Raw genomic sequence first — 12,986 nt, forward strand, 5'->3', positions numbered from 1 at the left:
CATCATTGTATACGTATGTATTTATATGAGGGTGGAGACATTGACTGGATAGTTGAATTTGAAGTTGCACGCTCATGTAATGTATGATTTAAAAAAAAATGAGTCCCATGAAATAAATGAAGATTGGATCCAGAGAGGCGTTTCTCCTTTCCTCCCTCCCACGCGTCATGTGCGTGATGACATCACCACAGGAGATCCCGCCCCCCCCCCACTACGTCCCATCCGAGTTCAGCTCTGCGGTTGTTCTGTCAGCACAACGTTTATGCTGAATTGCACTTGAACGTTCAGGGGGAAAAATATAAAGATGGCCGGTCGGGTGAGTTTACTTTAAACAAATATCATAACTGAGACACAAGTACGAACCAAAACAGTGAATTTAAAACGTAATGCATACTTGAAAGACTAGGAGCTTTTTTTTTTTTTTTTTTTTTACACCTAGCGTAAGCCAGCGCAGCACTAGCCTGTGTGGCAGAATGAGACGTCATTCAAAACTCCGTTGGCAGCCCGGAAGACGAATGGAGTATCTTATGACTTGTCAGACTGCTGTTGTAATGTTAGTACTGTTGCTCTAGCGGCAAATGAGTACACGTACTAGCATATGTGGGCAACCGAGCAGTCAAAAAGTCACTCAATTGTGTTGTCGATTTTGTTGTTGCTGCAAAGGGCTGGAAAAAATAGCCCGAGCTAAAGCTAAAACAATGATGACATTGAAAGCTGAAATGAGGGAAGCATAGTATTAAATGGGTCTAGTGAAAGAAAGGAGATGAGCAGTTTAACAAAGTGAATAGATGTTGAATGCACCATTCAGTCGTACATCAGTGGTCTTTTCAATGTAGCTGCGGTGTTCAGTGTTGACCATGACAGTGTAAACAAAGTGTGTCTGTGTTTTGTACGCCCCTTAATGCACTGTCCCCGAATGCAATTATGAGTGAGTATGATCTGACATACATTCATTAAATTAAATCAAGGCCAGGCTTTTCTTAGCAGCATGCTGTGATGATAACGTTACAGAGCATTGTCCAGATCATGGTCATCATGAGCAGTGCAGAGGCCTTTCTGCAGCTCATCCAGGCTATACTGTATGTTTGAGCTGATTACACCAGAACAGCATGCAAGGAATGCTCTTTACACAATCTCTGCCACACAGCTTCCTTAAACAGTGTCATTCGTTTGTCAGTGCTATTAGAAAGACTTTGGCTTAAGGGGAATGAAGGCCACGATTCATGGGTAACATTTTGAGGCAAAGTAGAGAAGCAGTTTTGCCAGCAGTTTTTGACAAACAGTATTTTTTCCAGTGTAATTTTGTGCCGTCTATAGTCTTCTATATTTTGCTCACCTTTCATACAGGGACAGTAGCTCAAAGTGCTTTACAGGATGGCAAAAGAAAACAGATAAAACAGATAAAAGTGACATAGTATCCAGTCAATGTATTGAAAAATAAAAAATAAAAGAGAGAGAACAGAATGTACAGAGAAATCACATTGAAGAAACAATAAAATTGGCAAAGCAAAAATAGACAGTGTTACTATTTGTAAGCTAATGTAAACAAGTATGTTTTAAATTTTTGTTTAAAAATGTTGAGCGAGTCTGCTACTTTAATAGCTAAAGGTAAGCTATTCCACAGTTTCGGGGCATAGTGGGAGAAAGCAGCCTCTCCAATTTTCTTGCTGACCTTGGGAATGTTTAAGAGACAGGCATCTGAGGACCTGAGGGCTCATGTAGGGACATAGAACGATAAACTGTGTGAGATATAAGAAGGTGCTAAACCATTTAGTGCCTTAAAGACTACAAGAAGTATTTTAAAATCTATCCTAAAAGATATGGGTAGCCAGTGCAGATCACGTAATACAGGAGTTAAGTGATCGCTTTTTTTGGTCTTAGTTAAGACCCTGGCAGCAGCGTTTTGTATCCCTATTTGCCAATCCCCTTTCCTACTGCTATCTTCCTACTATCTCCACTAGCTCTAAAACAAAAAAACCTCTCAAGAGATCTGACCCTGCCAGGCCAGCAGTCCAGGGTCTTTGTGAAAGGCAACAGGCTGAGAATTATTGTGGCTTCTGGGAAGTCCCGGCTAGCCTAGATGTTGAAATGCTGGAACTAGGCTAGCTTTGATGTTTGGGAAATATAGGCCAGTAGTGATTCTCTCTTGGTTTGCTGTGGTCTAATTAGCGTATTGGAATGAGACCATTTGAGGATTGATTTTGTGTGGCAGTTTCTTAGAAAGGATTAATCAGACAGTGCTTTTCTTATAATGTTAAATGATTGGGTTGGCACAGCAGTCACATAGGCCTCAGCCTATCTGATCTTATGCCGTAGTGAAACACCTGCTGTGTGATTTTTATTTTTCTTCTATATGATGATGCAACGTGGGCTAATTGGGATTCTAAAATATGATGTAGATGTCGACCTAACCCAAAAAGAACTTGTTTCTATAACTATGTATTATTATTACTTGATTACAAAGCTATTTATTAAGCCCTCTTAATACTTTTCAGCTATACAAGGTTAAATTTAACCCACAGGACCAGCTAAGCTTATACCTATTGCTGCATTGATTGATTTTGTAAATAGAAAGCAGGTTGGCACTGAATAGCCATGGTGACTGGACTGCTTTTGCCATAATTAATTCATGTTGGCTTCATCCAAAACAGCATACTATGGAGTTTTCTACCTCACAGCCATTAGCCAGTGGTCTTGCGATCAATATTCAGAAGATAGACGAGAGGTCACCATGTTTGCTCAGTAGCCTATAGGTTATGGAAGACTCGACATATGGATTTGAAGTAGGTGTTCATTCATCATTTGGCCTGCATTGTGAGCTCGGCTTCACTCTGCCCTCAGTTGATATTTGTATCTCATTACAATGAATCATGATGCTGCCTGCTTCAACATAGCTATTGGGACACTGATTCACATAGCTATTAGCTAATAGCCCTAATTGTCACTAATCAATAATGCAACACTCCCATAAGGATTTGCTGCTATCTGCTAAGTAGCGCAAGTTAGGCCCTTCAGTATTTAATTCAGTGAATTGAACTTTTCTTATAGTGTTGGTACAGCAGGATCAGTCCTGCTGTAAGTAAGAGTGGGAAGAAGCAATTCAGTGGCAACAGAGGCAGCAGAGTGGAACAGCTTTCCTCCAAGTATGAATGAGGTTACAATACAGGATCTTGTTAAGCCTTATCGTATTCTTCCTAAGGCGCTACTGGCTTAAAACACTAAGGAATCGTTTTCATAAGTCAGTAAGGCTAAGCAGAGTAATGCATTAACCTTGGGAAATTCAATAAGTCCAGTGTCTACAGCACATAATAGTGTCCCCGCAGACTACCAGCACAGCAGTGTTGATTGCTAAATCACCACTATTTCCCCTATTCCACACTGTGGGGAATCACTGTTATCCATCATATTCTGTGGAGAAGTGAGCCAACAGCTCTGCAATACTGCTGTGTGTGTGTGTGTGTGTGTGTGTGTGTGTGTGTGTGTGTGTGTGTGTGTGTGTGTGTGTGTGTGTGTGTGTGTGTGTGTGTGTGTGTGTGTTTCAAGGGAACTATGAGGGAGGTTATCCTTTTTTTGACAGTACTAATCAGGTTTCTTAGATTAAGACTAGCCTAATGATTGTTTTAGAGAGCAGAAGCTTACCTTACATTTAATCCCAAGTGGCTCCCTGTAAAGAATTCCTTTTTAAGGACAGTGAGCCCTAAAGTTGCCCCAAAGTTGGTCACGACTATGCAGTTTGGAAGTGGACCATCATTTGGTCATTTTGACCATCAGACCTTGTCTGAAGACGAGATATACTGGTAGAGCTTAGTATACAATAGTGCTAAAGGTCTAATGAATCCTGTATAGAAGCTTTAGCAGTGAGGAAAGAGATCACCATGGCAACTTGAATGCAATGGCAGTGAGAGTGAGAGTGGTCTCTATGTTGGTGGAGGGTGAGACTAGACTATTTACCTTCATGCTGTCCTTCAGAATGTGCTTTTCTCTATAGCCGGACTACTGTTTGGAAATCTATAGGGAGGGACTGCATACATTGTGAATCATTATCCAGTAGGTTGTAACCAATGGCAATATTCAGGAGTAGTAGGTCATTAACTATGCTAGCAAATTTTATTTGCCCCCTTTCCATCACTTTTCCAATCATAACGTTTCTCATAAGTTGCAAGGAAATAGATTTTAGAGGCCTTAAGCAAGGACTATAAATTGTATGTGTGTGAATAATTATTCCATGCACCATGCTTAGCTTACTTGAATTTCGACTAGACAGAATTGAAGCTGACAACCACATTTACATTAGTTTTAGCTTAATAGCTTTATCCTTGACTGTCGTTGCCTCACAACCTTTGTTTGATTTAAAGCGACAATCTCAGCAACCCAGGAACAATTAATCAATGCCTCTAATTCCTTCAGTCTGGTGAAGGTGCATCTCTCTGTCTCTCATCTGTCTCCCTCCCTTCCTTCCTCTCTCCCTCCCAGGGATTCATATTAGGCAAATGCCTGTTCCTATAAATACTTTTATGTCCAAACAAATAAACTAGAGTGGCAGGATGAAGCCGCAAATGCCCGCTGTCATTGAACTTGTTTATCTGTGGGCAGCGCTCTGGAAAAGGCATTTAATTTTTCAAGCACATATTGGTTCTTATAGTGAGGTTGAATTGGTCAAGTCGAAGCAGGTTTATTTAGCCCTTCATCAGTTAAAGCTATTCAATAATGGGCAAAATATCAGGTATCAGCAGCTTCAATACAAATATAGATCGGTATCAGTTTTTAAAACCCATATCAGTCAAAGCCTAATATTGTCTATAGGAATCTGTACCTCAGTTAAGTTATTGCATGTTTTTTTTTCTCTCTCATGTTTCCAGACTATGCACGCGGCGCGATGCCCGACAGACGAACTGTCACTGACCAACTGTGCCGTCGTCAGTGAGAAGGAGCAGCAGTTTGACCAGTGAGTGGGATTTCCTCTGAATGTGTGTGTTGTTGACATGTGTGACTGTGTGACTTTTCACCTTGTTGGCTAATTGTCCTCATCATAACATATGCCTATTTAACTAAATGCCTAAACTACAAAGTATTTATTGTCTCATTTTTATATCAACATCCCATTACTTTTACTTCCTGGAAAACAGTGTATTTTTAGCTGTTACTTCATGGTGTACCAGTAGGCATAAATTCCTAGCAATAATAAAACCCTGTTTCCTTTTTCTAAGACATCATGGTCGCATCCTGGCAACTGCAATTGATTCATTTTGAAGAATTCAGGCTTTTTCACGACCCCCCCCCCGGTGTTATGTCCCGCCCCAACATCGTGTTTCAACCAGAAATACGTAAAATTACAGAAGCAAGTCACTGTTGGAATGCTGTTTCTTGTGACTTTAACCTGTCCTTTGTGATTGTGTGTGCATATGAGTGCATGCAGGTTGTATGTGTGTTTGAGACGGTTTGAGACGGCAGCAGATTAAGCTGCAGGTAGCACTAGCAATGTCATTTCACGGCTGGTTGGCTCACAGAGGAGGCATTGAGATGAGATGCTCCCTGCTCTGACAATAGTCTTGACATTATCTCAAAGCTCCGCTGGGCAATGATGCAAAAAGAAAGCAGATACAGGCCCTGTCATCGCCTAGCTAGACCCACTAAAGTGTTGGAATATTTCAAGGAAAATTTTTGCGGTGGGCGGCAGTGAAAAAGTTAGAAAAATGGAGTTGAGGCTGGAAGAAAAAGCCTGACTGACTGCAAAAAGTCTGCAAAAGTTGAAGGGGGAAGTGATTGACTAATGCTCACCTCCCTCAACAACCACTGTCAAGGCAAGAAGACAAAGACAGTGGTCTACTGTATGTATACTGTGTTGACTGAGCATACTTGTTCACAAATGTGCTCATATATAAAATTTACTTGAACTTTGGGAATCAAAATTGGTGCATAGACATCTAAACATAATCTTTTCCCTCTCTCTCTCTCTCTCTCTCTCTCTCTCTCTCTCTTATTCTTCTCAATGCAGACATGTGACCGTGCGCAATCTAACCCACAAGTATGTGTTCACCGTGAAGACCCACCCCAGTGTTGTCCAAGGGACCATCGCCTTCAGCCTGCCGCAGGTAGGCTTCCCGCCTTGTTTAACCACAGCAGAATGTCCCCTGCCACATGTTCCCAACAATATAGTATGTCTTCTGGCACCTGTTGGTAGCTGTGTATTGTCACCAAACTCTCTGCAGACAACATCAAGAATATTTTGCTAGACAGAATTAATGAAAATGTATTGTTTTCAGGCATATGTATCTACAACCTGAACTCATTGCTCCTATACTGAAATACCACTACATCTTATAAGTCTTTCAAAGTGATATATTTAGTTACTAGGTAATATTCACAGTTCTCCTTTACGAAACACCTATGAACACTTGTACATTGTGTTGAAGGCAGCCAGCTGTTGACAACCCATCTGTTTTTCTAGGAACGCTGCACTGTCTGTTTTTAACCTTGATAACGATATGTGAACTGATATTCTCTAAGCCAAGTTCTTAGCTGTCCTGCCTTGTTTTCTGTGGGCTCTTTGCATGCACCTTTCTCTCTCTGTTTGTCTCAATCTGTCTGTTACTGCTTTTTCCTCTTTCACCTTGCCTGTCTCTCTGCCTGCTTCCTCCGTCTATAAACTTGGCAGCCGCAACGGCACACAGGTACTACTGTAACCTCCTCACAGCGGTCTTATTTTACGACAAGAGTTTATATTTCCCATTGATTGATCAGGTATTTGACATGGCAGGCGCCAGTGATGACCATCTCTCATGCACAATTAGTTCATGAAAGCAGTAAATTGAACATTAAACATGTTGAAATATGGATTTGAGTTATACTTTTCAACCTACAGGATAAGAAATGTTGTGAAATAAGACCATGTTAGAGAGGAATGTTACACTACTGTCTCTGTCAGAAACGCCTAGTGGTGTTAATTGTGAATGTAGCTGTCCTGTGTCTATTAGCTTTGTTCAGTTTCTGGGAGATCTGTCAACACCTTGTTGTTGGGTCACCAGATGACACAAATAGTAACCCTGTTGTCCCTCTAGTCATTTGTTCCATTGCTATAACTCAATACAAGGGAAATGGTGACCCATGGAACTGAACCCATCACTTGTTTTTTCTCTTTTCAGAGAAAATGGGCAGGCCTGTCCATTGGTCAAGAGGTGGAAGGTAAGACTGATGATTTAAGCTGTGTAATTATCAATCCATTATACCGAAGGCACTTACGGTCAGCGTGGCAGACCAGGCACTTTAACTCTTAAATGGTAGTAAAGGACGCCTACAGATTTTCTTGTGAATCACACTGAAGCATGCAGTGTAGATCCACATGGAGAGGCAAGCTAAGCGGGCAAATCTGCGTGCCATCTGACCCAGGCATATTTAGGCTGGCAGTGAACCAAACCACAGCAACTGTTTTGTGTTTCTGTTAGCCTGTCACAGTGTTGGCATTATCAACCTTGCTGTCATATTTGGCTGCCTCTGCTGTTGACAGACTGTAAAATGGTAAGAATTCATAAATATTTATTACAAACAGGCATAAAAAGAGACTGCAAGCTAGACTGCAAGATAGCAAGGTCTGAAATTAACACCTGCCAAGTGGTGATAAAAATGTATCTTTGGCAGATAAATTAATAAGGGTCACCTGCCATATTGGCTGGTAACTTTTTAAGATGATACCATAATGCTTTAAAATCCTCTCCTAATTTGAATTCTGTTGCACTTCACAATGAATTATAAGCTTGATCTGTTGTAGCCGAGTAAACAAAGTATCTGATTCGATACTGTACATAAAAATAGCATTGGAAACACGTAGGTTGACATATTTCTGTGAAACATGTACAATCAATGATTATTTTGGCCATTAGTTTACCAGCCCTTGGCAGGTGAGCCAAAAAGTAAATTTTGCACACAAGGTAGTATCGCCGGGGAGTTAGTTGTTGAGTTAGGTTACCTTGAAGTATCCAGATAGCGCATGTGTATCTACTGGAGGACACCTCTGATTGTTCCAGGAATCCAACAGCCTTTCAGCCCTTCACCATGACTGCTGTTGATTGTCATCTCTATTGATCGTCGGTGCTTGTCGGCGCTTCTCTCTTATCACCGGGGACCAGATCGCACGCTGAGCCGCCGCTTCCTGGCCACAGTAAAAACACAAGAGCTCAGACATCAAATCAAACCTCCAGACATGCAACTGAAACATGGCTGACTTTAAAGGCTACAGGCTTTCTCTCTGCCAGAAAAACACCAATTAAATGGAGCCCTGCAATCTCTTTCGCTATAATGTTGACTTCAGATGCCCATATATTGCAGATTATTAATGATAGAGGGAGGTGGGGGGTTTAGCCATTATTTAGATGTCTCAGAGGGTGGAGGAGACATGATTTATCCAGCACAGGGAGAGACGGTATAATAATATCGGTGGGTGGTGACACTGCACATCTGTCTCAAAGGTTGGCCAGCAGCCAGAGGAAGAGAAAGCCTATTCTTTGATATAACACATAGCTCACTCCCCTTAGGCCAAATGCCCACAATGATGGGCCCCCATTATGGCAGTGCCTGCATATCAGGAGTGAAAAGGAGGAATGAAAATATGATCCACTGGGTATGAAAACGAACAGGCTTCATGATACCTTTATCATTCTTGACAGGCTCTTTTTCATCCGCTCTGAAAAGCCACCTGTTAAGCCTGAGTGAAACAGTGAAAGATGGTTCTTTTTATCATTTTATCAAAGGAATGATCTCTCTTTACTGTCTGTTTAAAGGAATGGGACTGCACTCTACAAAGAAAACACATTTAAATATTTAATTCATTTTCATGATGGATAGAATGTTTTTGGCACTGACCTTCATCACTGTCTCCTTGCTGTTTTCAAGCAGCTAGCTAAGCGTGTATAATGATTTGTGTGTCGGTGTCACGGGTGGGTCGACGCAACCTGGAAATGAGCTGCTAATGCCTCATTTCCATAATAGACGCTGTGCCTAACACAAAGTGCAGTGTGAAGATATGCAGACTGTTAGCAGAGCAAATCAAATTCAGTGCGTTGCTGAGCTTTCTGCCACGGAAAAGCCTGTGCACCACATCTGCAGCTCTGTTAGATAAGCCAATTAGACCTCTATTTTAGTAATCACAGTGCTACTTGAAATCTTTTCTGTATTCCTCTCAAGCCACACACTGTGCGATTATAACAGCCTGCTAATGAGGCATTTATTCTTTTGGTGACCATTCCAAATGGACTAATGAGCTCAGAACACGCTGTTCAATTTGTGTCTGATTGAACATAATTGGACTATAGATGTTGTAGATATTGGTAGTTATGCCACAGCAATGAACTTGAAAGCTTGAGACTGTACTGCATTAGACTGCATTCAAATTGTTCCTCGAAATGGCTGCTGCACGTACTACTGTGTGAGGCAAGTACAAGCTGAACAATTAGGCTATAGCTATTGGTGAAGATAATGTAATAAACGATAGAACAACGTAATAAGATATGTAAAAGAGTGGGATGAAGTCAAGACCTGATGTCATAAAGTGTTGCATCCCCAAACCCCTCTTCACTTTGTTCCACTTTATTTTAGAGCTGTACTATACATGTCATATTCAAGAGGACCCACAGGAACAAGTCCAATAAGAGTGGACACTCACCATGTGATTCAGACGATTTATTATTAATTAGGCCACCACACACAAATGTACAAGACACAGGTTGAAATCCTTTGCCTTGGTTTTCCTCAGAGGCTTTCTCTTAGCTACCCAGTCTCGTAAAATTTGGTGTAGGACAACAATTTGGTGCTTCATAAGTTCAACATACTGTACCTTGTAGTGCCCATTTCAAGTCCAAGTTGAGGAGAGGAGCTGTTGTGTTAACTCAAAATCTCCCCATCCACTGTCTCTTCTCCCTGTAGTAACCAACTACAAGTTTGACAAGTCCAAACAGTGTGTCAGTACCATGACGGTGGAAATTGACTTCCTGCAGAAGAAGAGCGTGGACAGCAACCCCTACGACTCTGACAAGATGGCCGCCGAGTTCATCCAGCACTTCAACAACCAGGCCTTCAGTATTGGCCAGCAGGTGCTTGGGGCGGCGAGGGACAGTGAGGCTTGTTGGAAGCCTCACTAGTCTCCCATTCACTGTCATTGGATAGTGTTTTGTTTTGACATACACCATCCTCATCTCCTAACTTCTGTTTTGCTCCCTGTGGTTCATTCTAGCTGGTGTTTAATTTCTGTGATAAGCTGTTTGGCTTGCTGATAAAGGATATTGAGGCCATGGACCCCAGCATCCTTAAGGGAGATCATGCTGGCAAGAAACAGAAGGTACCTGGAGAATATGTATTATTGTCCCATGATGCTCACACACACCAGGTCACCATACCATTAGAAGCCTCTATTTATAGCACGGAAGTCATTAGGTTTAATGAACAAAATGTGTTTGCTCCCTTCCCAGGTAATTAGTTAAAAATACTCGTAGTGTTACCTTTCCATAGATTCTCATATCCTTCTTTTTTTCTATTTTCTTCCGTTCCAGTTGGATGTCACCATACAATTTCTAGTACATTACCTATAACAGAGCAGTAGTCATTGTGGTTAAGCCTCCCTAGCTTTTGTTAGGTCACTTCTATAAAACATTGCACTCAATAAATATCTCTAATGCACAAGCTGCTTTCCTTGTAATTCTACACTCTCAGACCGCTAGTGATTTAACTGTGTATATTTTAATGGTATGTATTGTGTATATTGTCTAATATCAGATCTCCTGCTTTCTTGCATATATATATGTACCATTGTTCCATTGATCTTATGTTTGTCAGCTCACTAAGGCAAGTTCTTTGTACATGAAACATGTAATTGTTAATTGAACTGGGTCCTGATTCTGATCTTTTTTTGTTTGTCTTTCATTAGATTGAGATTGCTTTGTTGCTGGGCAACAGTCAGGTGATTTTCGAGAAGGCTGAGAGCTCATCGCTAACTCTGCTTGGTGAGTGTCAGCAGCAGACCTGGCTGTAATAACAGTTAACTATTTTTTACCTATTGAGGAAAAAAAATCAGGAGCATTTAATCTAAAGTGTAATAATATTTGAATGCTTGGAATAGTTTTTAGCTGTATCTTTAGCCCTGGTCTACTCAGAAAAGATTCCACCACTTGACAGCCAATGCCTAAATGACTGTTTCTTCGTATATCCGCAGACTAATGTATTTAAATGCACTCCATTGCTGAATGTGTTAATTAGAGCTGCTGAAGCTGACAAGATGATCATCTTTACAGCCTGACAAATCCACAGGATAGAGAGCTGGTATAAACACTTCAGGCCTGGCACTGATTTAATGAAGCAAAGTAAATGTGTTTACAAGGTAAAGCGAGTAACATGCAGCTTCTGCTCTGACCGTTTCATTGGCTGACAGTGTTTTTTCACTATAAAACCACAAGGGGGCAGCCGGCGCACATTTTTGCATGGCTTCTTTTCCCTCTCACATTTTATTGGGAGTAGTGTAAAAATTTTACTGTGCAATGACCACTTCACATGCAGTTTATCTTTCATAACAAGGGTTATTTAGTTATTTATTTAGATTTGAGGATACATTCTGATCATATGAATATTGCAATTTTTTATTCCATGAACGATTGGTACAATGAAACATTTTAAGTTCATTGCTGTTATTGCTATTCATTTAGGGACTCAAAATGGCTCTCATTAAAGCCTCCCATAACTGTTTACTAGTAGAAAAAAATTGCAGGAAAAAAAAACAGAGCACCATTGGGATACACATATCAGTAGGTGGAAGCACTTGAATCAAAAACAACAGGACCAGGCTTCTCCTCATTTTTAAATAGAAAATGGCATTAACATTTGAGTAATTTAAAAATACTCTGACACATTTCAGCCCATACATTTTGCTTGTGTTTTTGTATTTTCCCAATAGGGAAGGCTAAGACCAGGGAGTCTCGCCAGTCCATCATCAGCCCAGACTGGAACTTTGAGAGGATGGGCATCGGCGGCCTGGACAAGGAGTTTTCTGACATCTTCCGCAGAGCCTTCGCCTCTCGAGTCTTCCCTCCGGACATAGTAGAGCAAATGGGTGAGTTCCACTTTCGTTTGCTCTTATCCGTCCACTTTCTCTATAGTCTCACAAGTCAGGTGATCATCTCACAGGATTGTCTGGATGGCAAGGAAATTCTCTCTGTACATTGCAGATAGTTTCTCTTTGCCAATCATTTCCATCTCTCATTCATCATCTACGGCTTTACTTGAAGACATGCTTAATTTTTTTTTGCTCCGTTTCCTTCTAATGTTTTTTTCATAACCCACAATTTATGACCATACCTTTCATCACATCCTTTCCATTAACCATGATTTATCATTCAGATATTTGATACACGGGCACAGAGCCGTTCCTCAGCATACTAAATGTCAACAGCATGAACCAAGGCACAAGGGGCTGCAATTAGTAGAAAACAGATGATTTTTTCTGAGGATCACTGTTGGCAACATTCAAGCTGAGCATAAAGTTGTCTCTCTCCAAACTGGGAACCTGTGTTTCAGCATGCATCGGGTTGGATAGACTGTCTTATAAGTTAGTGTTAGATGGGATTAGTAATGCCTGCCAAAACTAATCACTGTTTTCAGTTATTAAGTTCAGCTTGTGTTGAATCCCTAAATCAATATTATTGGACACACAGCTTTGAGTAATTCCTTTGAGAAATGCATCATTATCTAAATCAGCGAAACCCGCAATCCGCAGCGAACAGGCAAAGCAGTGTCCTCCTTGGATGCTTCTCCAGGTTGTCAGCCGTCATCGGATGAGTCAAGACACCGGCATCTCCTGACAGCATGATCCCTACACACACTCATAAATAGCTGTTTGACAGCTCCCAGATTACCATGCTGATTCAGTTTGCCAAAGGACAGCAGCTCATTCTAGGAAAAAAAAAAAATCTTTTTAGTGACTCATACACATAACCCCCCCACCTCTTACA

At 41.0% G+C, this 12,986-nt stretch overlaps 1 protein-coding gene across 1 annotated transcript in view; it reads left to right on the plus strand.

The window, feature by feature from the left end:
- Window positions 1-221: 221 nt before the first annotated feature.
- LOC139663921 (vesicle-fusing ATPase-like) overlaps window positions 222-12,986 on the plus strand; it is a 32,342-nt gene continuing 19,577 nt past the window's right edge. The window contains exons 1-8 of the mRNA XM_071542708.1: window positions 222-316; window positions 4,860-4,945; window positions 5,996-6,092; window positions 7,143-7,182; window positions 9,916-10,082; window positions 10,223-10,327; window positions 10,913-10,988; window positions 11,933-12,088. Of these exons, the coding sequence (XP_071398809.1) occupies window positions 305-316; window positions 4,860-4,945; window positions 5,996-6,092; window positions 7,143-7,182; window positions 9,916-10,082; window positions 10,223-10,327; window positions 10,913-10,988; window positions 11,933-12,088 (739 nt within the window). The 5' untranslated portion in view covers window positions 222-304. The remainder of the gene's footprint in view (window positions 317-4,859; window positions 4,946-5,995; window positions 6,093-7,142; window positions 7,183-9,915; window positions 10,083-10,222; window positions 10,328-10,912; window positions 10,989-11,932; window positions 12,089-12,986) is intronic.

The sequence above is a fragment of the Centroberyx affinis genome, unplaced genomic scaffold, assembly GCF_046629955.1.
Source record: "Centroberyx affinis isolate AG114_WGS23_722 - 3 ecotype Tasmania unplaced genomic scaffold, CSIRO-AGI_Caff_v1 ptg004164l_1, whole genome shotgun sequence".
Lineage (NCBI taxonomy): Eukaryota > Metazoa > Chordata > Actinopteri > Beryciformes > Berycidae > Centroberyx > Centroberyx affinis.